The following is a 25,995-nucleotide window of genomic DNA, read 5'->3' on the forward strand; positions in this document are numbered from 1 at the left end:
TGGGACCGAATTGTCCCTGGGAGAATGGATAGAAGAGCAGACAAAGGCGAAGGAGGCAACGTGGTCTGATATACCTCATTATAAATTTCATATATTTTATTCCAAAATGGGCGAACCTTATCGCAGTCCCACCACATGTGAATATAAGAACCTTGTGCTCCGTGACAGCGCCAACACATGTTTGTGGTTGAAGGGAACATCCTGTGCACCGAGACCGGGACCCTGTACCACCTCGAGAGCAATTTATAGTTCTTCTCTTGGGAAAACCCTGACCTAGAGGAGTGATGCGTGTGGGTGAAGGAGGTAGTCCACTGTGTTGGGGTGATATCCAAATTCAGGTCTCTAGACCATTTACTCGTATAGGTCGGGAGGGCGTCGTATGAGCGAGATTGAACATCTTTGTAAATTAATGACAGAGTGTGTCTGGGGGTTTGGGCTAGTTTACAGAGATCCTCAAACAACGTGAGTGGTCTGTGTGTTTTGCCCGAGAGGTGAAGGTCTCTGCATAGCTGGTTTAAGGAAATCGTGGTCAACCAGTCCGAAGAGGTGGCTGCTTGTGAGTCAGAGGGAGGACGGAAATGTCCAGTGGTGGGGTGGACAAACTGGTTTGCTGTCGGCCAACCGTCACGCTTGTAGTTCCCGCAGGACGTTTTAGCTGCTATGGAGGAGAGGGCCAGATTATCAAACAGGGGCGTTAATGGGCTGGGATCTGTGGATAAGGCATAAGGAGTAGCTTTAGTGTACCACAATGTAAGGGCCGCCCTCGTTAAGGGGGAGAGCCCCTGCATCGTGCGATATCTGGTGTTATACCCCCATAGCAGGGCACGCAGGTCCACCCCTGCCATGTCCTGCTCAACTGAGGTGGAAGGTTTGACGTTCGATTGCGGAAACCAGTCTAGAAGTCGGGAAAATACCGCTGATGTATGATATAGTTGGAAGTCCGGGAGGCCCGTACCCCCCCTAAGTTTGGGGGCACATAAAATCTTATGCTTAAGTCTGGGAGGTTGGTGTTGCCAGAGGAACTTGTTTACCAAAGCTCGTAGCGTCCGAAAGAAAGTCCCCGGTAAAAGAATGGGAAGAGCCTGAAATAAATATAATGCCTTCGGGAGGATATCCATTTTAATAACACTCATTCTCCCCCACCAGGAGAGCTTGAGGTTGTGCCAGCTCTCGAGGGAACGTCTGATAGAAGTCAGCAATGGGCTAAAGTTTAGGGTATATACGTCATGATCAGCTGAAGGAATCTCTGTCCCAAGATATTTGATCGAGCGTGGTTGCCATTTAAAGGAGAACCGCTCCCGAACAAAGTCCAGATCTTTCGGGGGTAGAGAGATATTTAAAGCTTCCGTCTTGTTTAGGTTAAGTTTAAAGTTACTATGAGTGCCAAACCGGGCAAGCTCCTCTAGGATGGCTGGAAGACTAACGCGGGGTTGAGTGATATATAAAAGCAGATCATCTGCATAGAGTGACAGCTTGCGGGGAGCCGAGGGGGTGTTGATCCCATGAATGGAGGGATTGTTTCGGATGGCTTGAGCCAGATGTTCTACAACAATTGCGAACAGGAGTGGCGACAACGGGCATCCCTGCCTGGTGCCGTTCCGGATTCCGAAAGCCCCCGACGATTCTCCATTAGCTAAGACTTTGGCAGATGGGCTCGTATATAGGGCCATGATTTTAGAGAGCATTCGCGGGCCTAAGCCTATCTGTTGCAGGGAGGCCTGGAGGAACTTCCAGCTCACCCTATCAAACGCCTTTTCGGCATCGCAGGCTAGTAGAAGGGTAGGGATATTGTGGGATTTGGCGTATGAAATGAGATGTAAAGTCTTAGTGGTGTTATCCCTAGCTTCTCGGCCCGGGACAAAGCCCACTTGGTCGTTATGAATGATGGAGGGGAGTAGGGGAGCGAGACGTGTTGCCAAGATTTTGGAGTAAAGCTTGAGGTCTACGTTCAGTAGGGATATGGGCCTATAATTTCCACATTGCATGTGGTCCTTACCCGGTTTGGGTATAACAACTATCTGTGCCTGGAGAATTTGGAGTGAGAGGGGATGTGCATCATCTATGTCCTCGAATGTTTTGGCCAAAATCGGGGCGAGTTGGTGTGCAAATGTTTTATAGAACTGTGGGGAGTAACCGTCAGGGCCGGGGCTTTTGCCATTCTTTAGGCCTTTAATCGCTGTCAGAAAATCAGAAGTGGACAGGGGTAGCTCCAAATCAGCTCTATCAGTTAAGGGAATAGAGGGCAAGGCAGTGTCCTGAATGTAGCAGTTTAAGTCGGGCGTTGAAGTGGGGTTCAAGGCACCCGAGGGGGGAAGATTATAGAGGGAGGAGTAGAAGTCCCTGAACTCCGAAACAATCTCGGAGTTCCTGAACCTCTTCTGCTGAGCAGCCGATAAGATGCAAGGGATGGTTTGTCTCTGTTGTCTAGGGTGGATAACTCGTGCTAAGTGTTTTCCGCATTTGTTAGCCTGTGAGTAGTGGGTATGGCGGCCCTTATGGTATGCGGTTAGTGATCTATCTGAAAATATCTGAAGCAATTCCCGCCGTGCGTTAGAGAGCTCCGCCAAAGTCCGAGTGTCTAAAGAACGTTTATGGGAGGTCTCTAGGAGAGCTATCTGAGAGAAAAGCCGGTGTACCTCCTCTGTACGAGCTCGCTTCAATCTAGACCCGTGTTGGATAAAAATCCCGCGAATAACGCATTTCAGGGCTTCCCACTTAGTCATATTACTAGTCTCGTCCTGGGCATGGTCTTTGGTGAAATCTGTGATCGCTTGAGAGATTGCCGCTACACACACCGTGTCAGTCAGTAAGTTGTCGTTCAGCCTCCACGTACCCCGACGGGGGCAGCGGGGAAGCTTCCCAAGTGTCAAATGTACCGGAGCGTGATCCGACCATAGTCGCATCCCAATCTCGCATTGAGGTTCAAAGTCCAGTAGGTTTTGGCTTAGAAGGATGTAATCTATCCTACTGTAAGAGTTGTGTGCAGGGGAGAAGTAGGTATAGTCCCTATCTGAGGGGTGTAGCAATCTCCAGGTGTCTACTAGAGACATGTCAGCTAGGGCAGCCCTGATTTTGTTAAGTGAGGTGGGTGATAGGTGAGACTTACCGGTAGAGGAGTCCAGTCTCGGCACAAGGGGAACATTTAAGTCACCTCCTAGGATCAGGTTAGGAGTCCGGAAAGATTTAAGGCGCGCAGTCACGGAGCAGAGGAACTGAAGTTGGTTCTGATTAGGAAGATAAATATTGGCAACAGTTAGTACATTTTGTAGATACTGCAATTTCAAAAATAAAAACCGCCCTTTTGGGTCTATGACACTTTCGAGTACTTGTGGTGTAAAGGAACGATGAAAAGCAATCGAAACCCCTTTGGATCTTGCTAGGGGGTTCGTGCTGTGGAACCAGGTCGTGTAGTGTCTATCTGGAATGGGAGGTATCTTGTCGGATCGAAAGTGAGTCTCTTGTAGTAAAAGAACCTGCGATCCGGCCTTGTGAAAGTGGTGTAGAATCTGTCTACGCTTTTCCGGGGTGTTAAAGCCTCTGCAATTAAGAGAGGAAAACTTAAGGTCTAGAGCTGCGGCCATTGAATGGAGAGGTGGGAGGAATGTTCCTGGGTGCTACTGAATTCTACTGAGTAGGCGAGTGTACTGGTAGGCTGTGCAACAAAGGTGAAGGGGAAAAGGGAAGAAGGGGAGGTCAAGGATGGATAGGGAAGAAGAAGATCAGAGCGCTGAAGTAGGAAAATTCGTGTGTGCTCCTCCAGAGGAGCCTGGGGTGCTAAGTGCAAAAGAGGGTGGGAAACTAATTCCTGCAACAGCGTGATGCAATGCTTTCTAGGAAGCTGAGGATGTAAAGTTATAGGGAGAAAACTCCCTCTAGTGTCCATAGGGGGGTTAAATCTATGAGCACTACAGTGAAAAACTAACAGGTACAACCGTAACAAAGTCAGAAATCGACTCTGTACACCCTAACGTGGGGATACGCGGTCAAGCTGAACTCAAGGGCTCCGCCCCAACTGTAGTTAACTGTGAAACTGGATAAGCTGATATGTAGCACACAGCGTCTATATATGTAAGGATCATACGATGGCGTGTGCAGAAGTTAACAATGGGCTAGCCAACAAGGCAGCCTTCCATCCGGAGGGGCAGAAAAAGTGCACGTCATCTGTATCAATGGAGAGATCAAGTGGGTCTAGCATATAGTCATTTACCATTCACCATATTGAATCTAAAGAGTGTGAAAAAGCTTACCAAATGACATACAGATCTGTTTAGACAGTACAAAGACCCAATGGACCGTCCCCCCACCCTCCACCCCTACATCTGAATAGCGTAACATAATACAGATCCAAAACCATGAGAGCTCATATCAACAGAAGAAGCTCGTAAAACTTATAGCTAGGGGGAGGAGTGGTGGGGATTGATCCACACCAAAAAAAAAAAAAAAAAACAATGAGATAAAATAAGATGAAATAAAATAAGAGCAAATAAGAGCAAATAATAGCAGGAAAGGGGTCGAGTGAAGGACTTTCAAGTCACAAAGTGCAGGGGGATAACCTGAGGCATATGTCTCAAAAGAGACATAGAGGCAGAGATGTGGAAGTCAGACAACCACTTATCAGTGGTACTCAATGCGTTCATCCGGGAGGGGATTTGGTGGTACGGGAGCGGGACCTCTTCTTCTTGGTTTGTGTAACCCAGGCTGAAGTGGTAGGTAGGCCAGGGGTGACGGCCGTTAGTGGCCAGTCCGGAATCCTGATTTGAGGTAGTTCAAAGGTGCCAAGAAAGTTGGGTAGATCTCCCAATGTGCGAAAGGTGGCAGATTTACCATCATGGGATGCAAAAAGGTGGAACGGGAACCCCCATCGAAACTTGATCTGTTTAGCATGCAAAGCATCCGTTACTGGCTTCAGGGCTTTCCTCATCAGCAGCGTCTGCTTTGATAGATCCGTCAGGAGCATGACCGGTGACCCATTAAACAGGATGGAGTCTTGTGTGCGGGCAGCATGCATTATTTCAGCTTTGACGTTGAAGAAATGGACGCGGCAGATGACGTCTCTAGGGTGTGCAGGATTAGGGTTGCGAGGGCCAAGGGACCTGTGAATCCTATCAATTTCGATCGGGGTTTCTTTGGGTTTGTTCAGCAACTGGTTAAACATAGTGGAGGCGGCTGACATTAGATCTTTGTTTTCAATCGCTTCAGGGATACCGCGGATGCGGATATTGTTGCGGCGACTTCTATTCTCCTGGTCGTCGAGACCATAGAGCAAGTGCTGAATTTGATTGGTATGCTGCTGCAGGACGTGGTCATGTTCTTTGAGTCTAAGTGCTGACTCTTCCACATGAATCTCAATGTCCTCCATGCGGTGGCCTATGTCCTGGCGCAAGTCCTTAATCTCCCTCTGATATGACCTCTCTAGCCTGCTGATATATGCTTCAATGTCTCTCTTAGTTGGGAGAGCTTTAATGTAGCTCTCCATGTCCCAGCCTCCATGTTGTGTGCCAGGGGCCGGGGAAGGGCTCCTTGAGTGTGCTGGGCTGTCAGGGCTCCCACTATGCCGCTCCGGGGATCCGGGAGAGGACCGAGGCGAGGGGGGTCGAGAGGCCTGTACCTTAGATGCGGCGTGCGCCGCATGTGCTGCTGCCGAGCGGGTCGCCGCCATCTTGGATTCCGGCGCGGCCTTGTTGTTCGGTCCCCTCGAGGGGAAAAAACTGCCGATGTCCCCGGTTTTCTGGGTCCCCGAGGTGCGGGGGGTGTTGGTGCCTCCTCTCCTGCTCATGGAGATGTTCGGGTCGGTGCGGTCTGGCGGCGCTGTGTGCCGGTGGGTGCAATGGAGCGGGAGCTGAGCTCTCACACGTCCTTCTCCTCCATGCGCTTGGCCACGCCCCCTTCCTCCTACTTTTTGTTGCACGTACATTGGAATGTTATTTGCTATATCTCATGACCTGTTTTTATTTTTTTTGTACTGCTGCACCTGTAACATTTGCCCTGTGTGTATGTTTTACTATATGTACTGGGGAGCCTTGACCCCTCTGGAATTCAATAAAATTTTATATTTGAAAAAAATAAAAATAAAAATAAAAAAAAATAAAAAAAACTTGATTTCCCATAAACAAACTCAAGGTGGATGGAGGAATCCTCCAAGTTGAGTCATTGTATTCTGACAGTGGGGAGGCTTCTCCACCGTCAGAATAAATGACTAATATAGATAATGATCAGTGCTGCAGGTTATAGCTGACGGTGCTGGTTGAACAGTAAAAATCCAACAGGGTGGATTGGTACAACCACCCTGCTCATACATGTATTGAAATACTGCCGCTCCCAAATTTCGATCCATGTATGACCAGCTTAAGAGCAGAATTTCACTAACTTTGGGAGATTTCCTCTGGCTTACTGTTACATCTCTAGTACAGGAAGTGACATTTCCCCAATGGTATTCAGAAAAGTATGACTATACATAAACTCTAAGTTCATAGGTAGCACGCATATCTTATATAGATGTAACTGTAAAACTGCACGACAAAATGCCGGCACATAGAGTATATATTACAGCAATATCTTTCTTCACATATTTATCAAAAATAATATTTTTCCTAGATTTTTAAACCTTTCAAGAAAAAAGGTACAGTAATTGGTATAATTGCACCAGATACTTTCTGAGTCTTATATAAAATTTTTACAATAGTAATTTCAACAAACCTCTATGGTATTTCCATAACATTCCTCAGGTCCATGCTGGCATACATATTCCCACTTTCCTGAAACATTTTTTTCCTGACAAAAAAAAAAAGGTAAAAACATAACTCTAAAAATATGTTCCTTATATTGTTAGGCAATGAAAATAAACATATAACTGATAAATCCATAAACTGTACATTTTTTAGTTTGCCTGCATTTACACAGGCAGATTTGTCCAAAGAAGTATGAAATGTGATTGTTGGGATTGCTAAATTACTTGATTCTCTACAGATCCCAGTGACGTATTCCTAGTGCATGTACTACATGCAGTGCACACAGGTCTCAAGGCTCATGGGACCCACTGTACTCACTGAATACATTGGGAATTTGATTTTGGAAGCACTCTTCTGCCGTATGGCTGGTAGCTGCTTAGCATGGGTATAGTAGATGATTGGATAGCCCGGCTTTATTGAAGAGAATGGGAGAGAAGCTACAGTGTAATTGGGATTATTGGCAGCCTCACTGCCCTGGAAACCAGGGCAGAGGGGAGAGAGAAGTCTACCTCAGAGCCTGAGAATGGACTACCAATTCAATACCAACTCCTGCCCCCCCCCCCCCCCCCCAAGCTCAAATACAAGATCAGTGCGGGGGCAATGGTGGGAGACAACTGAGATTGGGGGGGGGGGCGGGCAAGGCTGTTGGCATCTGCTCCTGATCTCTGTAATGCCTGTTCTCCATTGTTAACTTCCTACTTTGTACTGTATGTAACCTCTATCAACCGCCCCCTCTGTATCGCCTTTCCCCACCATGAACTGCCCTTTCGGCATTGCCTGTCCTCACCATCAACTGCAACTTGTGCACTGCATATCCCCACTATCCGTTTTACCCTATGTAATGCCTGTCCCCACCACCAACTGCCTCTTCTGCACTGCATGTTCCCACAATCACTTCCCCCTCTGTACTGCCTGTCCCCACTACCAACTGCCTCTTCTGAACTGCATGTCCCCAACTTCACTTTCCTCTCTGTACTGCCTGTCTTCACCATCAACTGCCTCTTCTGCACTGCATGTCCCCAACTTCACTTTCCTCTCTGTACTGCCCGTCTTCACCACCAGCTGACACTTATGCACTGCATGGCCCCACCAATCACTTCCCTCTTTGTGCAGCCTGTCCCCACCATCAACTGCCTCTTCTGCACTGCATGTCTCCACCATTACTTCCCCCTCTGTACTGCCTGTCCCCACCATCAACTGACACTTATGCACTGCATGTCCCCACCATTCACTTCCCTCTCTGTGCTGTCTGTCCCCAACATCAACTGACTCTTCCGCACTGCATGTCCCCACCATCAGCTTCCCCCTCAGTACTGCCTGTCCCAGTCGTCAACTGCCACCCTATGTACAGCCTGTCCTCACCATCAATTTTCCTCTCTATACTGCCTGTCCCCAACATCAACTGCCCCTTTGTACTCCCTGTCCCTACAATCAAATACCCCACTATCTGCCCCCACCATCAAATGCCCCCCTCTGTGTTGCCTGTCCCAACCATCAAATGCCCTCTCTGTCTGCCTGCCTCCACCATCAACTGCACTTTCTGTACTGCCTTTCCCCACAATCAGCTGCCTCGTCCTCCTTTGTGCCGCTTATGTTGTCCCTATTTTTCTTCTGGTGACACCATCTACACAGGGACATTTCTTTCTTTTGCCATTGTTAGCAATTTTTAGTGGATACAAGGACTGCTGCATATGTGTACAGCCACCATTTGCCACAGCATGCATAAAACATTCTCTTCTATAACAGGGCACCACGGGTCTTTACAGTAATTATCTTAGTAATACATTTTGTCACACTTTTTTGACTTTTTAGCTGTAAAGCCAGGAAGAGCACACTTATGGGTATTGTTAGGGTTTACATATTGTTTATACTGTTAATTAACTGTTAACTAATTAAAATCAGCCTTAGTGCAGTAAGAAGAACTCAACATTAAACATTGACCTGAATTAGCCATCACTATAGATAGCTTATATATGTAACTCCTCATTACTTATGGCAATGTATACTGTAGGTGTACATTATATAATCCCATATGATTGATCTGTGTTTCCTTCCTCCTTTTAATTAACATATTCTTCACATGCTTTCTGTACTTTCTTGCAACATTTTTTGTTTGTAATTAAAAGATAACCACAATGACAAAATTATGCTGTTACAATGTTTTAAAGACTTATCATCAGACCAAGTGTTGGGATGTTTTGCAAGATACACAACACAATAGTGATGTTTCAGTCTTGAGTGACCATGGTTGAGTAAAGTCCTTGCTCAATTTTTGTATCTTGTCGTGAGTTTAGGGAAGAGATAGCCTTATCTTTGTATACGTTTCAAGATGGTAAAATAGATATGTTCTTTTAGTGCTTGGAGGAGTACACCTTAAGGGCTCTTTCACACTGGTGCATGCTGTGGCCACAGCAATTTTAAATCCAGCTGCAGAATTTGACAAGTGAAACTGCCTGTCAAACTTGACAATTGGGATCAATGGAATCACATTGCCATTGAAAGTCAAATAGTCAAATGCTTGCCTGGCAGTTGTGGCATTGGCCACAAGGTAAAATTGTCATTCAGCAATTAAAAAATAAAAACTTGTGTCAGGGAATGCAAGTCCCTACTATACCGCCCTTTGAAAAGCGTTCCAACGCAGATCCTTTCTCAGAAGGCGTTAAGCATTACCACCTATCTGAAAGAGCCCTTAAGAAACAGCTAGTCATAAAAATAACATTTGGTCAACCGGAAACTGTGGCACACACTCTGACTTGTTCTTTTTCACATTTAAATTAGCCAGTCTGTGAAATGTAAATGTAGGCTCATACCTGTGCATTCCCATAAGGCACCAGTGTAATATTCATAATGTCATGTAACATTAGAAATGTGGGGTACAGCTGAAGAGCAAGGAAATTCCGGCAGCCCCCACAAAGACTCTCGTAATAAAGTTCCACGTTCACATTTTGTTCATTGTTCTTTTTGATGTCTTTACGGTTATTGTAATCCAGACACTGCTCCTCTACCTGAATATAAAACACATTAATTTCACTCAATTACCTTAAATAGTGACATTTCTATAGTCATATGATCCAAGTGTTGATATTGGCTATTCAAAATTGCACACGGTTATATATGCTTATAGCTTGCCAACAAAGTGTAACAATAAACCTTTTTCATCTTTCCACAAGATTCATTGTAGCTGATCTCATGAAACCTAGCTGGACACAAAGTGAACAGAACAGAACTATGAATTGTGACAATGATAACTATTAAAATAAAAATAGTAATAAAAAAAAAAAAAATATATATATATATATATATATATATATATATATATATATATATATATATATATATATATATAATACTATGTATACTGTGTTTACCATGCTTCAATTTGGCTGCTCAGCATAGAGCATGTACCATTCGTTCACTGTCGAGGCTGCAGAAAAAGGTATGTGTGTTTGAGCTATGGGGTGCACACTAGGGGTGTTGAATTTAATCGTAGCATCAATGCATCGCGATTCATCCATCCGCAATTCTGCATTGATGCAGGGAACGGCTTAATTATGATTGGTGGATGACGTCATCCCGACTTGCCCTGCCTCACCTGGGAGAGTGCTCAAAGCGTACTCTACTTATAGGTGTTAAAATAACTGTCTTATTGAATCCTGTCTCACAGTACAAGTGCCTCACTGTACATGTTTTTTTTTTTAAATATGTAGTTACATATTCCGCATTTAAAAGCGCTCTTGGCGCTCAGTCCAGTGATCGGCTTTTCCTCACTCGTGTCTGTCTCCTCTGACGGGGGGGGGGGGTCTGTGCTGATCAATTATCAGCAAAGCCCCCCCAGGATGCCCACACTGGACCACCAGGGACTCCACTAGGACCACCAGGGATGTCACCACCAGGTATGCCACCCTAGACCACCAGGGATGCCAATCAGTGCTCACAATGGGCATCACTGATTGGCAGGCATTATTGTTTGGCACTGATTGGCATCCATCAGTAACATACATAGTAACAGTGCCCATCCATGCCACCTATCCATGCCCATCCGTGCCACCTATCAGTGCCCATCTGTGCCACCTATCAGACCCGTCCATCAGTGCCACATATTAGTGCCCATCATCAGTGCCCATCAATGCCACCTCATCAGTGTCACCTCATTGGTGCCCATCAGTGCAGCCCCATCAGTGAAGGAGAAAACGTACTTATTTACAAAGTCAGTCATTCTTTTAACCACTTACCGACAGCTATCAGCACACATACGTTGGCAGTATGGCATGGATGGGCAAAGTAACGTGCCCGTACGTTACTTTGAATTTCCGCCCATGCATGCGTGCGCCTGCCGCAAGCTCCATGACCGTGTCTGCGAGACCCGCAGACTCGATCGCCACTGGGATACCCGTCACGGAGCTGAAGAACGGGGAGATGCCGATGTAAACAGCATCTCTCCATTCTGTCTAGGGACACCGATCGTTTGCTCCCTGTCATCGGGAGCAGCGATCAGTGTCATGTCACTGCTAGCCCATCCCCCAGACAGTTAGAATCACTGCCCAGGACACATTTAACCCCTCCCCTCCCCCTAGTGGTTAACCCCTTCACTGCCAGTGGCATTGTTACAGTAATCAATGCAATTTTATAGCATTGATCGCTGTATTAATGCCAATGGTCCCAAAAATGTGTCAAAATTGACCGCTGTGTCCTCAATAATGTCGCAGTCACGATGAAAATGATTGCCGCCATTACTAGTAAAAAATTTTTAATAAAAATGCTGTAAAACTATCCCCTATTTTGTAGACGCTATAACTTTTGGGCAAACCAATCAATACACGCTTATTGCGATTTTTTTTTTTTTTTTTACCAAAAATATATAGAAGAATACGTATTGGCCTAAACTGAGGAAAAAATAAAAACATTTTCGATATTTTTGGTGGATATTTATTATAGCAAAAAGTAAAAAATAATGTTTTTTTTCAAAATTGGCGCTTTTTGTTTATAGCGCAAAAAATAAAAACCGCAGAGGTGATCAAATACCACCAAAAGAAAGCTCTACTTGTGGGAAAAAAAAGGACGTCAATTTTGTTTGGGAGCCACATCGCATGATCGCGCAATTGTCGGTTAAATCGACACAGTGCCGAATCACAAAAAGTGCTCTGTTCAGGAAGGGGGTAAATCCTTTCGGGGCTGAAGAGGTTAATTGTTTAGCAGAAAATAAAAATCCCGGAGATGCTCAAATACCACCAAAAGAAAGCTCTATTTGTGGGAACAAAATAATACAAATTTAGTTTGGGTACAGTGTAGCTTGACCGCGTAATTGTCATTCAAAGTGCGACAGAACTGTAAGCTGAAAATTGGTCTGGGCAGGAAGGTGTATAAGTGCCCGGTATTGAAGTGGTTAAAGAACCTACACGGTACAAAAAAATAAAATAAAATAACATTTTAAAATTGTATCCGACAACTTGTGATATGAAACATGGTTGTAAGGCATATAACAGTGCAGTAAATATCAAATAATACCATATGAAGGTTATGCAGATATTTTCCTAAAACTGTACTTCAATTGTTCTGCAAAGGCTAAACAAACTATGGTAATAATGAAGGTCATATCTTATTGTATTAGTTCATGTGCTGTGACCTGATGCAGCACAAGTGGTTAAAAATTATTTTTGTGAAACCTAAAAGAGATGAATCATGAAACACATGATAGGGGATTTCCAGCCCAATATATCCGGGATAAGGAAAAAGCTTGTCTGAGATATTACACTATCTTTTGTTTAAACATACATAATAATCCCCTATTTTACTTTGGTAGAGTGCCAGTCTTTAATTATACGTTCAGTTTCACTACTGTTTTACAAAGTGTTTTTTTTACAAAAAAAAAAAAGGATTATATAAAATGATAATTGTATATAAAAAAATAATCATCTATCAGGGATTCCCAATGTGGGTTCTGCCACTGTCCACCACTGGAGTGGATTCAAACCTGCTGCAATGGTTCCGTTACTGTTCAGGCACCCAATGCTGACCTTTACAGTAGCACTGCAGCAGACTAAATCTCAGCCCATCCTTATAAGCCTCGTGAGAAAATTGGATTTTTTTTTTTCATGCTAGTCTCAATTTGAAAACCAATAAACTAAAGTTACAAAAATTCTCATACGAGAGAATACAACTTCAGAAGTGATATAATGTGTTGTATTGTAATGTATTCTTTCGTTTTCCGAGCATGTGTGGTCTTGGTCACACAATTATTTCCATACAACTGCTATAATAATTACACGAAAAATCATTTCATGAAAAATGTCATGCTTGGCCCTTTAGATATTTGCGTAGGAACTATCGTGATCGGCCCTCAAAAACTGTGTACTAACAATCAGATTATTGGACGATCGCTCTTAAATCGTAATTTTTCCATCCAATTTACTCATCGTGTGTACTAGGCATTGGGGTTCTGGCACCAATGTCACTAGTGAGAGACAGCAGTGTTGGGTGAGTAGAGCTGCTCTGGCCTCTCAGGTAAGCTCTCATTGAACACCAATACAAATATGGTATTGAATTACATCTTCTACTGAACACATGCAACCATGTGCAAATATGCTATGAAATATCATGTTATGGGTGGCACAGTGGTGTAGTGGGTAGCACTCTTCCCTAGTAAAAAGGGTCACTGGTTCAAATCCCAACCATGACACTACCTGCCTGGAGTTTGCATGTTCTCCCTGTGCCTGTGTGGGTTTCCTCTGGGTACTGCGGTTTCCTCCCACACTCCAAAGACATTCTGGTAGGTTAATTGGCTTCTGTCTAAATTGGCCATAGTATATGAATTTGAGTTGGGGACATTAGATTGTAAGCTCCTTGAGGGTAGGGACTGATGTGAATGTACAATGTATATGTAAAGCACTGCGTAAATTGATGACGCTATATAAGTACCATAAATAATAATAATGTTATGAGTATTTCTTACTGAACATCAGTGCAAGTATGTGAAATAATAATCAATACGTTGATGAATAACATTTCCTAGTAAACACCAGAGCACATACAGCTTGTTATTTAATATTATATTTCCCACTGAACACCAATGCAAATGCTTTACTCGCACACTGAGCACAAGTGTAAATATATTGTTTACACTGAACGCCAATGGAGTATGTTTTTTTTTTTCAATCAATGTGAATGAATGTTATTCTTTTAACTAAACACCAGTGCAAGAGCTTCCGATTTCAGAGAAGGGGAACTTTCCAGTTAATATTAAACTATATCTAAACCCAAGACCCACAGGGCTTGATTTACTAAATTTGCTGAGTTCAAAATGTGGTGCAGCTGTGCACGGTAGCCAATCAGCTTCCCATTTCAGCTTGTTCAATTAAACTTTGAAAAAACAACAGGAAGCTGATTGGTTTCTATGCAGAGCTGCACCAGATTTTGCACTCTCCAGTTTTAGTAAATCAATCCCAAAATGTCTAGTGCACCAGCTAGATCTAGGGCACTGGAAAAAGCACTTTTACTTACTTGATCCCTGAAACTCCAGGCAGCTGGAGCTCTCCTCCACTCCCCTATGCTCCTGCAGCAGACTTTCCATTCTCATGTCCTAGGCAGGGCTATGGGCCCTGCATTGTTCTTGATGAAATCAGAAAACCTATGACCACCAAAGGGTAAGGGAGAAGCAGCTTCAGGCCCTGTTCTAGCAGTGCGGAGGAAGCCTGTGGGGCCTAAACAAGCATTTAACCCTTGCAGTGTGAGGGCAATTCCATTGCAAAGACCTTGACACCGTGGTCATTCCTCCATCGTCTGCAGCACTCCTCTCTGCTCTCTGTCTCTCTTTCATGCCCCTCCCCTCCCTGCCAGTCAGCTAATTAGTGTCTGCACCCTAAGCTCTTTCTGCTGAATTAAAGTGTGGTACCCTTTAAAAAAAAAAAAAAAAATTCAAAGTCAGCAGCTACATATACTGCAGCTACCGACTTTTAATAATCGGACACTTACCTGTCCCAGGGTCCAGCGATACGTGGGAACAAAGCTCCGCTCATCCCCCCCCCCCCCCGCGCTCAGCCGGGCACTCACTGCACATGTGCGAGCGGTGCATGACTGACTGCACTGTGGCGTCGGGTGCCCAGGCACTGAAGGAGGCAGACTACGAGGGACCCCATAGCAACAGGCATTTAGAGGTGAGTTAAAAAAAAAAAATCTAATTTTTTTTTTTGGGGGGGGGGGGGGAATTTTACTCATATTTTTTATTTTTTTTTGGCAGACAGACCACTTTAACTTTAACTTTTTCATACAATCCTCTCTGTTTTCTAATGCTAGGCCATCTGTGCCTTATTTCAGAGTGCTGCTCACCTGACCGGCCACTTCTCTCCTCCTCCCCTTCCAACTGACGTCCGTGGCGGATCCTCAGTCCCTCCCCCTACAGCTGTCACATCAAGAGAGGGGAGAGCCAGCTGGTCACGTGAGCAGCGCTCAGAAAAAAGATATAGAGGGCATTTTTTTTCATAAAGCATGTACACAGGGGTACCTAGCATTAGACAACAGAGACGATTGTATAAGGTGGGCAGAGTGGCTTAACAACCACTTTAAGGATGGAGGCACCATCACCGCATGCTGCCTCCTACTATCCAGAGGAGCTGCCAGCAATTCCACATCACTGCATGGCCAGTTAACCCATCCCTATGCTATCCAAATCTAAAAATAATTTATTGTCTGGAGTGTACTTGTTCCAACTTACATATACATTCAACTTAAAGCAAGACGTTAGTCATTTTTGTGTTTATGAAAAGTCAACGGCTACAAAAAGTGTAGCTGCTGACTTTTAATAAACACACACTCACCTGTCCCAAGATCCAGCAATGTGGTCACCTAAACTCTCGCTTTCCTCTCACCAGTATTTCAACTGTGGGCACCCAGCTGTGACAGCAGCCAGGTGCGCGCTGCACATGCTGATTGGTCCGGAGGTCTTCTGGGACCTGTTATGTGTCCCAGAAGATTGAAGGGAGGGAGGAGGAGAGGAGAATTTCCACTTGGATCGCCTAGGCGGTCTGAGTGGAAGTGGGAGAGGGTACCTGTCAAAACTAGGTACCCCCCCCAAAAAAATGACATGCCAAATGTGGCAGGGGAGGGTGGAGGAGCGCTTAAAGCAGAACTTGCCCTTTTGGGTGGAACTCTGCTTTAAGAACAAACCTACAGAACCAATCTTGTTCGTAACTCGGGGACTGCCTGAAAAGTCCTTCTCTTGAGAGCCTTTTATTTTACTGTTCTGATTCATTCAGGATTGACACTTTGATGGCACTAGAAATTTAATTTTTGGAATTCAGGGTTTATGGCCAGGCTTGAGAAATCTGTACCCGCATCTCTGCTCTCCAAGCTGCGGGCAGCTTCACTTGGACCTCTACTGGACTTCCATTGTGCCTTGCTAACCGCATTTGTACCTCCTATTATCTCATTGTCTTTAAACCTTGCACTTAATAAAAATGATTGCAACAGAAAAAAAGAAATATTCATTATTCTGTTAGCAAGTTTATCCAACATGGCATCACACACACTCTACATCTGATAATACTATACTCTGACTTTGTTTAAATGCTAGATGTCCGTACTGCCTGCTGTGAACTTCTGCATTTGGTTGTCCTCTGGGAATTCAGGTTGGGAACTGAAAAAATGATTTGCATGTGCTTGGCAGCTATTTATGTTAGCCTGATCACATTTTCTTCTACAACCACCTTTCCTTTTTCACTTGAGAATGTTTATTTTCAAAATGTATGTATTGCAAATGTTACAGATACTCGTTCAATTATTTGCTTTACATTTCATATAATGCCATTTGGGTGAACACACATATTAGGGTAAGATTGCGCTTTTCAAAGGCACCTTAATGTGGTGGCGTGACAACGTTGTATTTTAACCACTTACTTACTGGGCACTTAAACCCCCCTCCTGCCCAGACCAATTTTCAGCTTTCAGCGCTGATGCACTTTGAATGACAATTGCGCAGTCATGAAACACTGTACCCAAATGAAATTTTTTGCATTTTTTTCACATAAATAGAGCGTTCTTTTGGTGGTATTTAATCACCACTGGAGTGTTTATATTTTGCTAAACAAACAAAAAAAGACAGAAAATGTTGAAAAAAATAAAATCATGTTTCATAGTTTGTTATAAAATTTTGCAGACAGATAATTTTTCTTCTTCGTTGATATGCGCTGATGAGGCGGTACTGATGGGGACAGATAAGGCGGTACTGATGGGCATAGATAAGGCGGAACTGTTGTGCACCGGTAGGCAGCACTGTTGTTCACTGATAGGTGGCACTGGCAGGTGTCACAGATGATTAATTGTATAATTGTCTATGGACATGATTGGGCATTCTTTGTGAAGTGAAATTTTACCACATTCACAAATCTTTGGGGTAAATTCCCTTACAAAGTGCAAAGTGAACAGCCTATTTGTCTTTAGCAAATCGTCCCCATTCTCTCAACTCTGTCTCAACTGGAGCACAGCCGATCAGCATTTATCTTTCATTTGCTAAGCTATGTGGAAAAAATGAAAGACGGAAGCTGATTGATGGACAAGGGCACCAGTTGAGATAGAACTTGTCTAAAACACTTTATATTTATTCCCTCAATGTCTTTTTTAAGCTCATGCACTTTGCTATGTTGTGAATGCAGAAAATATTTCTCCCCAGAAAAGTAGATTGGCACAAACAGATATATAGATGATTGACTGATCTGACTGAGGACTAGTACATGTCTATCATCTGTCTGACAGCCCTATAATAATACCTACATTTAAACAATTAATTTTAGGGGTAATCCAAAAGTTTCTTTTTCAGCCTATTATTATAGAGTGTGAATGGAGGAAGTTTAGTATTGTGCTGTTATAAAATATTTGATAACCATTTTTAAAAATAAAATCTATTTCCCTAAACGGAAGTACTGCTAGATTGCCTAGTCCAGCCCTGTCCAGCAGCAGCTCCCTATCATAGAGTTCGACAGGCTGCAGGCAGCAGGGCTGAACAGTGCACCCATGCCTTCAGCCCACAGCTAAGGCTGCATTTACACCTGAGCGTAGCATATTTGAGCGTTTTTACACATGATTTGCGTGTTTTTATACAGTGTTTTGTTTAGCTCTGCCATTTTTTTTATTAGCCAATAAGAAAACTATTATCTGTTGCATCATTTGTTGCTAGGTATTTTGGCTTTTTTAGCTTTCCCCATTAGCTTTTATTTATTTTTTTATTATTATTTATTTTTTTAAATTAGTATTATTCATAAATAAAAACTATAATAAGGCTTACCTGTAGGTACTGTGAATATCTCTTGCACTGTTTAGTAAATATTCAAAGTGCATGCAGCCCATGACATCACTGTCGCATGCACTTGAGAACTCACGGCGTAAATGGCCGGTCTCATGCGGGAGTGATGTAATCATGCCCTCAGCCACTCATGTAGCCAGAGGCTGTGAACCCCAAAGGAAGCCCGGGGGAAGATGTCAGCCGTGACATTGCAGCGCTAGAGGGCTTCGTTCTAATGCATACTAGCACATTATGACATTGCCTTGCAGGGAATTTTTTTTTTTTTTAATCACCTGCAGTTTACTACTCCTTTAATTTGTTATAGGATTTGTCATCTTGAGGCACTGGAGCGACATGCATTATGACTTTGAAAGCAAAAGTCGCACCCCATTAAGTGCAATGGAACTGTTCTAATAGGAGCGACTTGAGTTGCTATGACTTAAAAAAAGGTTCCTTCACTACTTTTGGTGCAAGTTTGGCATGACTTGCATTGACTTCTGTTATTTTAAAGTTAGCTTCAAAGTCGTGTTGAAGTCATGGCAGTGTGAACCGGGCCTCACTGCACCGTTTTAAAATAATCATTTTATATAGAATCAGGCAATATCATGTAAACGTGTAAAGAAAGCAAGCTCTAATAAGAGTCAGGTTTCTTTTAAGTGAAAACAGCAGACTATAAAGTCCACGCACTCTGGAATTACAGGTTAATCGGCTCTGTTAATAAATGCCACTTATTTCAAAATCAAACTGGGTGGAATATTTACAGCAGGCAAGTGAGTACAACTAAAGTATGAGAAACAAAATGAGACTACAAAACAGTAAATCCTTGGTAACATGGAAATAGCTACAAAACGCAAAGTTTCCAAAACAAACTTTTTTTTGCTTACCTGGCAGGCCTTAGCAATTTCCCAGGAGGTACACCATTGACTTGGAGGATGCTGACACTTGTGCTGGGCTGATGCACCCACAAAGAATAAGGTAACGAGTAGTACAGCCGAATTCATTGTGTGCTCAGTAATGTCTAATGAGAAAGTGTAAGTAGAAAGGAGTTATAAATACTTAGCCACTCCTCCAAATCTCAGTCTCTTCCTCATACTCCCACACTTACTTTACACATACAGTCTATGCAGAGAACAGAGACTTCATTTATAGTAGAACTAGTGCCAGCAAAAATTAGGCAAGGCGATAAAATGAGGTGCTCATGTTGGACATAAGAGTAAAGTTTACCTATGACATTTAATTGTGCCAAGGTCATGTCACTAAGTCTCTGCTAATGCAGGGCACGATTGGGGGATTTTTGGCAGTATTTACTTTATTCAGAACTGGCTACAGATATCAGGAACAATACAGGAGTCAGGGATGGGGAAAGAAACTAAATAGGGGTTGTGGAACTAGAAGTCCCAGCTGCTCTTTAAATGAATAAATGCACAAAATATAACTGGATATTAGCATTTATAGGTAATAACACCAGGGGTAGTTGATCCAGGGAATATCTGATTGCCTCAAGAGGGATCAAGAAGGAATTTTTCCCCCTGCTGGAGAAAATTGGATCATGCTTTATTGTTTTGTTTTTTTTGCCCCCGTCTGGATCAACTGTGCATATAGAAATGTTCTATTTTTTTATTTATTTGTTTTTATTGGTTGAACTAGATGGTTGTAACTTTTTTTCAGCCTAATTACGTAATTATATATAAGTCATCCAGGATTTTGCAGAGGACTTTTTTTTTTTTTTTAATTCTTGATTTAAAAAAGAAAACAAAAAGCTGATTCTGTTATTGCTGGGTGATTCGAACAGGTCACCCTTGCACCTTATGTTATCTATTATTGATGCTGTGTTTCTTGGGGCCACTTCACGTATATATCCTTCTAATGTGTTTAACTGCTCTGTGGATTCTGGATGCTTTAACCGATTGCTGACCGTATACTATATACAATATCTCACAAAAGTAAGTACACCCTTCACATTTTTGTAAATATGTTTTTTTTATCTTTTCATGTGACAACACTGAAGAAATGACACTTTCCTACAATGTAAAGTAGCGAGTGTACAGCTTGTATAACAGTGTAAATTTGCTGCCCTCTCAAAATAACTCAACACACAGCCATTAATGTCTAAACCTCTGGCAACAAAAGTGAGTACACCCCTAAGTGAAAATGTCCACATTGGGCCCAAAGTGTCAATATTTTGTGTGGCTACCATTGTTTTCCAGCACTGGTTTAACCCTCTTGGGCATGGAGTTCACCAGAGCTTCACAGGCTGCCACTGGAGTCCTCTTCCACTCCTCCATGATGACATCCATCACAGAGCTGGTGGATGTTAGAGACCTTGTGCTCCTCCACCTTCCATTTGAGGATGCCCCACGGATGCTCAATCGTTTAGGGCGGCACAGTGGTGTAGTGGTTAGCACTCGCGCCTAGCAGTAAAAAAGGTCACTGGTTCAAATCCCAACCATGACACTACCTGCCTGGAGTTTGCATGTTCTCCCTGTGCCTGCGTGGGTTTCCTCCAGGTACTCCGGTTTCCTCCCACACTCCAAAGACATGCAGGTAGGTTAATTGGCTTCTGTCTAAAATTGGCCCTAGTATACAACTGGGGATTTTGGATTGTGGCTCCTTGAGGGTAGGGACCAATGTGAGTGTGCAATGTAAAGGGATAGGGACAATTGTAGACACTCACTCAGGTTGAACTGGATGGACTGATGTCTTTATTCAACCTTACTAACTATGTAACTATGTGTTTAGGTCTGGAGACATGCTTGGCCAGTCCATCACCTTTACCCTCAGCTTCTTTAGCAAGCCAGTGGTCGACTTGGAGGTGTGTTTGGGGTCGTTATCATGTTGGAATACTACCCTGCAGCCCAGTCTCTGAAGGGAGGGGATCATGCTCTGCTTCAGTATGTCACAGTATGTTGGCATTCATGGTTCCCTCAAAAATCTGTAGCTCCCCAGTGCTGGCAGCACTCGCACAGCCCCAGACCATGACACTCCCACCACCATGCTTGATTATAGGAAAGACACACTTGTCTTTGTACTCCTCACCTGGTTGCCGCCACGCATGCTTGACACCATCTGAAACAAATACGTTTATCTTGGTCTCATCAGACCACAGGCCATGGCTCCAGTAATCTATGTCCTTAGTCTGCTTGTCTTCAGCAAACTGTTTGCGGGTTTTCTTGTTCATCATCTTTAGAAGATTCTTCCTTCTGGGACGACAGCCATGCAGACCAATTTGATGCAGTATGCAGCGTATGGTCTGAGAACTGACAGGCTGACCCCCACCCCTTCAACCTCTGCAGCAATGCTGGCAGCACTCATACATCTATTTCCCAAAGACAACCTCTGGAGATGGCGCTGAGCATGTGCACTCAACTTCTTTGGTCGACCATGGCGAGGCCTGTTCCGAGTGGAACCTGTCCTATTAAACCGCTGTGTGGTCTTAGCCACCGCGCTGCAGCTCAGTATCAGGGTCTTGGCAATTCTTTTATAGCCTAGGCCATCTTTATATAGAGCAACAATCCTTTTTTTCAGATCCTCAGAGAGTTCTTTGCCATGAGGTGCCATGTTGAACGTTCAGTGAAAAGTATGAGAGAGTGAGAGTGATAAAACCATATTTAACACACCTGTTCCCATTCACACCTGAGACCTTGTAACATTCATGAATCACATGACACCAGGGAGGGAAAATGGCTAATTGGGCCCAATTTGGAAATTTTCCCTTAGGGGTGTACTCACTTTTGTTGCCAGCGGTTTAGACATTAATGGCTGTGTGTTGAGTTATTTTAAGGGGACAGCAAATTTATACTGTTATACAAGCTGTACACTCACTACTTTACATTGTAGCAAAGTGTCATTTCTTCAGTGTTGTCACATGAAAGATAGAAGAAAATATTTACATATTACAAATGTGAAGGGTGTACTCACTTTTGAGAGATAATATATATATATATATATATATATATATATATATAGCGGCAAGACGGCTCTGCTGCGCAGGGTCACATACTAGGTACCAGATCCTGCACTTCCAGAGATTAGACACAGTGGGAGCTGGTCAGCATGTACAGCAGACTTGATGTCCACTGGCACCTGCCAATGCTTTGGTACACAGGCAGAACAGCGGTCTGCCTATGTAAACAAGGCAAATCACTGTTCTGTCACTACAGAAGACATAGATCCTGTGTCTCTGCTAATCAGGGGCACTGATCCATGCCTTCTCCTAGTGCAAGCACCTCCCACACAGTAGTAAAGCACTGGTCAGGCACACATTTAACCCTTTAAATCGCTCCTGATGTTAACCCCTGCCCAGCCAGTGTCATTAGTACAGTGACATTGCATATTTTTTAGCACTGATCACTGTATTCATGTCACTGGTCCCCACAGAATGTGAGTCAGTGTCCTGACTGTCCACCGCAATATCGCAGTCCCACTATAAGTTGCTGATCACTGCCATTACTAGTAATAAAATAAATAAATGAAAATATCCCATAGTTTTGAGATGCTTTAACCACTTTCAGACCATACCATTTTGCTGGTCAAAGACCAGACCACTTTTTGCGATTCGGCACTGCGTCGCTTTAACTGACAATTGCGCGGTCGTGCGACGTGGCTCCCAAACAAAATTGACGTCCTTTTTTTCCCACAAATAGAGCTTTCTTTTGGTGGTATTTGATCACCCCTGCGGTTTTTATTTTTTGCGCTATAAACAAAAATAGAGCGACAATTTTGAAAAAAATGCATTATTTTTTACTTTTTGTTATAATAAATATCCCCCAAAAATATATAAAAAAAATTTTTTTCCCTCAGTTTAGGCCGATACGTATTCTTCTACATATTTTTGGTAAAAAAAAACGCAATAAGCGATTATTGATTGGTTTGCGCAAAAGTTATAGCGTTTACAAAATAGGGATAGTTTTATAGCATTTTTATTAATAATTTTTTTACTAGTAATGGCGGCGATCAGCGATTTTTATTGTGACTGCGACATTATGGCGGACACATCCGACATTTTTGACACATTTTTGGGACCATTGTCATTTATACAGTAATCACTGCTATATAAATGCAGTGATTCCTGTGTAAATGACGCTGGCAGTGAAAGGGCTAACCAGTGGGTGGCAGTGTAGGGGTTAAGTGTTCCTAGGGGTGTGTTACTAACTGTGGGGGGGTTGGGCTTTCATTTAGTGAACACTGATCTCTGCTCCAATCACATGGAGCAGAGATCAGCGTCACTAGTTGCTAGGCAGAATGGAGAAATGCTGTTTACACGGCATTTCCTCCATTCAGCCGTCCCGTGAGACGATCGCGGGTATGCCCGCGGCTATCGAGTCCGCGGGTCCCGCAACCGGACTCACGGGGGTCCCGGGCAGCGCGCTCCCGATGGCACGGCAGCATTGAAGATTGGATGTACATGTACGCCAATATGCCTGCCCGTGCCATTCTGTCGACGTACATCGTCGTGCGCTGGTCGGGAAGTGGTTAACTTTTGCGCAAACCAATCATACGCTTATTGGGATTTTTATACCAAAAATATGTAGCAGAATACAAATTGGCCTACATTGATAAAGATTTTAGATTTTTTTACTGGACATGTTTTATAGCAGAAATTAAAAGATATTGTTTTATTTTCCAAAATTGTCTGTCTTTTTTTGTTTATAGTGCAAAAAATAAAAACTGCAGAGGTGATCAATACCAGCAAAAATAGGATTTTTGTACTTTCCGTAAAATCCTTTTCTCTAGAATTCATTGACGGACACAGCTCCTATAATTCTGGACCTAAGGGTTATCATGCCACCTTCAGGAGAGGACTAGACAGAATATGTAAAAACAAGACTGCACAGCACCGCCAAGGGGGAGGTCCCACTGGCTATCATTGATGGACACAGCTCCTTTAATACCTGACCTTAGGGACGTCCCAAGCAGTGTCAAAAAACAAGGGGTGGAAACAGCAAAAAAAAACTTCACCCACAACAGGAGGAACACCTCAACAGAGGAGTTGCCACCTTAAACGGCCACCATTATGCATTTAAAGACTTGTAACTTAATGAAAGTGTGAATTGCAACCTACACAGCCGCTTGCAAAACCTTGCGCCCAAAGCAAGCATCCGAAGATGCGCTTACGTCCACTTTGTTGAATTTAGTGAAATTGTGAACTGATGACCAAGTTACTGCCTTACACACCTGGGAGACAGACGCTTGATGTGGAAAGCCCAGGAGGTTCCAATTGCCCTGGTGGAATGAGCAGTGACAGGAAAAGGGGGCACCCACCCCTTTAAGGCATAGGCCTGAACCACGATCTGTCTGATCCACCGAGAAATGGTGGTCGATGAGAATCTGACTTCCGGGAGGGAGCCGTAGCAGACAGATCCACCCGTAGAGCCTGGACCACATCCGGGTAATGTAAAGCAACTTCTTTTGGATGTGTCGGCTTAGGACATAGGGATGGTAACACGATGTCCTCGTTTAGATGAAATGCCGAAACCACCTTTGAAAGAAAAGAGGGCTGCGGTTGTGGATGACCAGGTAGGGAGACATGCATGACAAGGCCGCCAACTCAGAAACTCTCCTTGCAGATGTAATAGCCACTAGAAAGACTACTTTCTGAGAAAGCGTTAACAAGGGAATCTTGTGGTTTATGAAGCGCGATAGCACCAGATTCAGATCCCACGGAGGTAGCAGTGGTCGAACCGGAGGGACTACATGTCAAATCCCTTGCACAAAAGTACTCACCAATGCGTGAGTTGCCAGGGGACGTTAGAAAAAGACAGCCAAAGCCGATATCTGCCCCTTAATGGTGCTTAAGGCAAGTTTCTGATCCACTCCTCGCTGCAAAAACAGCAGGATCCTGGAAACTGAGTATGTGCGCGGACGCCACCCCATCTCCTCACACAGGGAGATGTAAGCCTTCCACGTATGATGGTAAATCTTCCGAGAAGATGACTTCCGTGCCCTCAGCATAGTGGAAATGACCAAGTTTGACAGACCTCGGTTCCTTAGTACCCAACTTTCAACAGCCATGCCGTTAAAACCAGCGACGGTAAAGCAGGATGAAGTATCGGACCTTGCGATAGAAGGTCCTCTCGCATCGGCAGCGGCCAAGGAATATCCACCAGCAGTCGTACTATGTCGGCATACCAAGGACGCCAAGGCCAATCTGGGGCAATCAGAATTACTGGAATCCCCTCTGCCTCCACATCTGGTGTGCCCTACTTTAGGCAAAGGAGCCAGAATACATCCGGATGCAACGACCATTCCCCAGGCTCCAGCATCTGATGACTTAGGTAGTCCGCTTGCCAGTTTTCTATGCCCGGAATGTATATGGCTGACGGGTGGCACGTAAGTCATCTAGGTATCCCATGATTGCGATCCCACGTTGCCTTAACAACGCCAGAATTGGAGCTAACATCTTGGTGAAGACTCTGGGTACTGACGCCAGGCCAAAAGGGAGAGCCACAAACTGGTAGTGCTCTTCCCCGCAGAAACCTCTGAAGCCTGAGGCATATGGGTACATGCAAGTACGTGTCCTTGATATCCAAGGACGTCAGGAAATCCCCCTGATGGAGTGCAGCGACCATGGAACAAACTGATTCCATCCTAGACCTTTGCACTTCCACAAAGCTGTTGAGGGCCTTCAAGTCCAGGATTGGACGTACCCCTTCCTTTTTGGAGAATACAAACAGATTGGAGTAGAATCCCTGAAACCCTTCCAATGTCAGTACAGGTACTATCACCCCGCACAGCAGCAGGTCCTGTATCGCCCTGAACAGGGCTTCCCAACAAGCCGGAAAGCAGATGCAGTTTGGAGGGAAAAAAATCTGTTTGGTGGACAAGAAAGAAACTCTATCTTATATCCTGATGAAACCAGTTTGCAGGCCCATTGGTCGGACAGTAGGGAGGTCCACTGAGCTGCAAACTCCCGAAGGCGACCCCCCACCCGAAAATCAGGTGGGGGCAAACCTTCATGCAGACTTGCATTTTTGCTGACAGACTTGTTTGGCTTGCAAA

At 44.0% G+C, this 25,995-nt stretch overlaps 1 protein-coding gene across 1 annotated transcript in view; it reads right to left on the reverse strand.

Annotated features, from left to right (window-relative positions):
- The window catches only part of IFI30 (IFI30 lysosomal thiol reductase), a 41,139-nt gene extending 22,124 nt beyond the window's left edge, over window positions 1-19,015 (reverse strand). The window contains exons 1-3 of the mRNA XM_077476338.1: window positions 18,882-19,015; window positions 9,539-9,733; window positions 6,697-6,771 (exon numbers count right to left, since the gene is read on the reverse strand). Coding sequence (XP_077332464.1) covers window positions 6,697-6,771; window positions 9,539-9,733; window positions 18,882-18,998 — 387 coding nt within the window. The 5' untranslated portion in view covers window positions 18,999-19,015. The remainder of the gene's footprint in view (window positions 1-6,696; window positions 6,772-9,538; window positions 9,734-18,881) is intronic.
- Window positions 19,016-25,995: the final 6,980 nt, after the last annotated feature.

Source organism: Lithobates pipiens, unplaced genomic scaffold (genome assembly GCF_037356315.1).
Source record: "Lithobates pipiens isolate NorthernLeopardFrog02 unplaced genomic scaffold, aLitPip1_a1.2 Scaffold_13, whole genome shotgun sequence".
Lineage (NCBI taxonomy): Eukaryota > Metazoa > Chordata > Amphibia > Anura > Ranidae > Lithobates > Lithobates pipiens.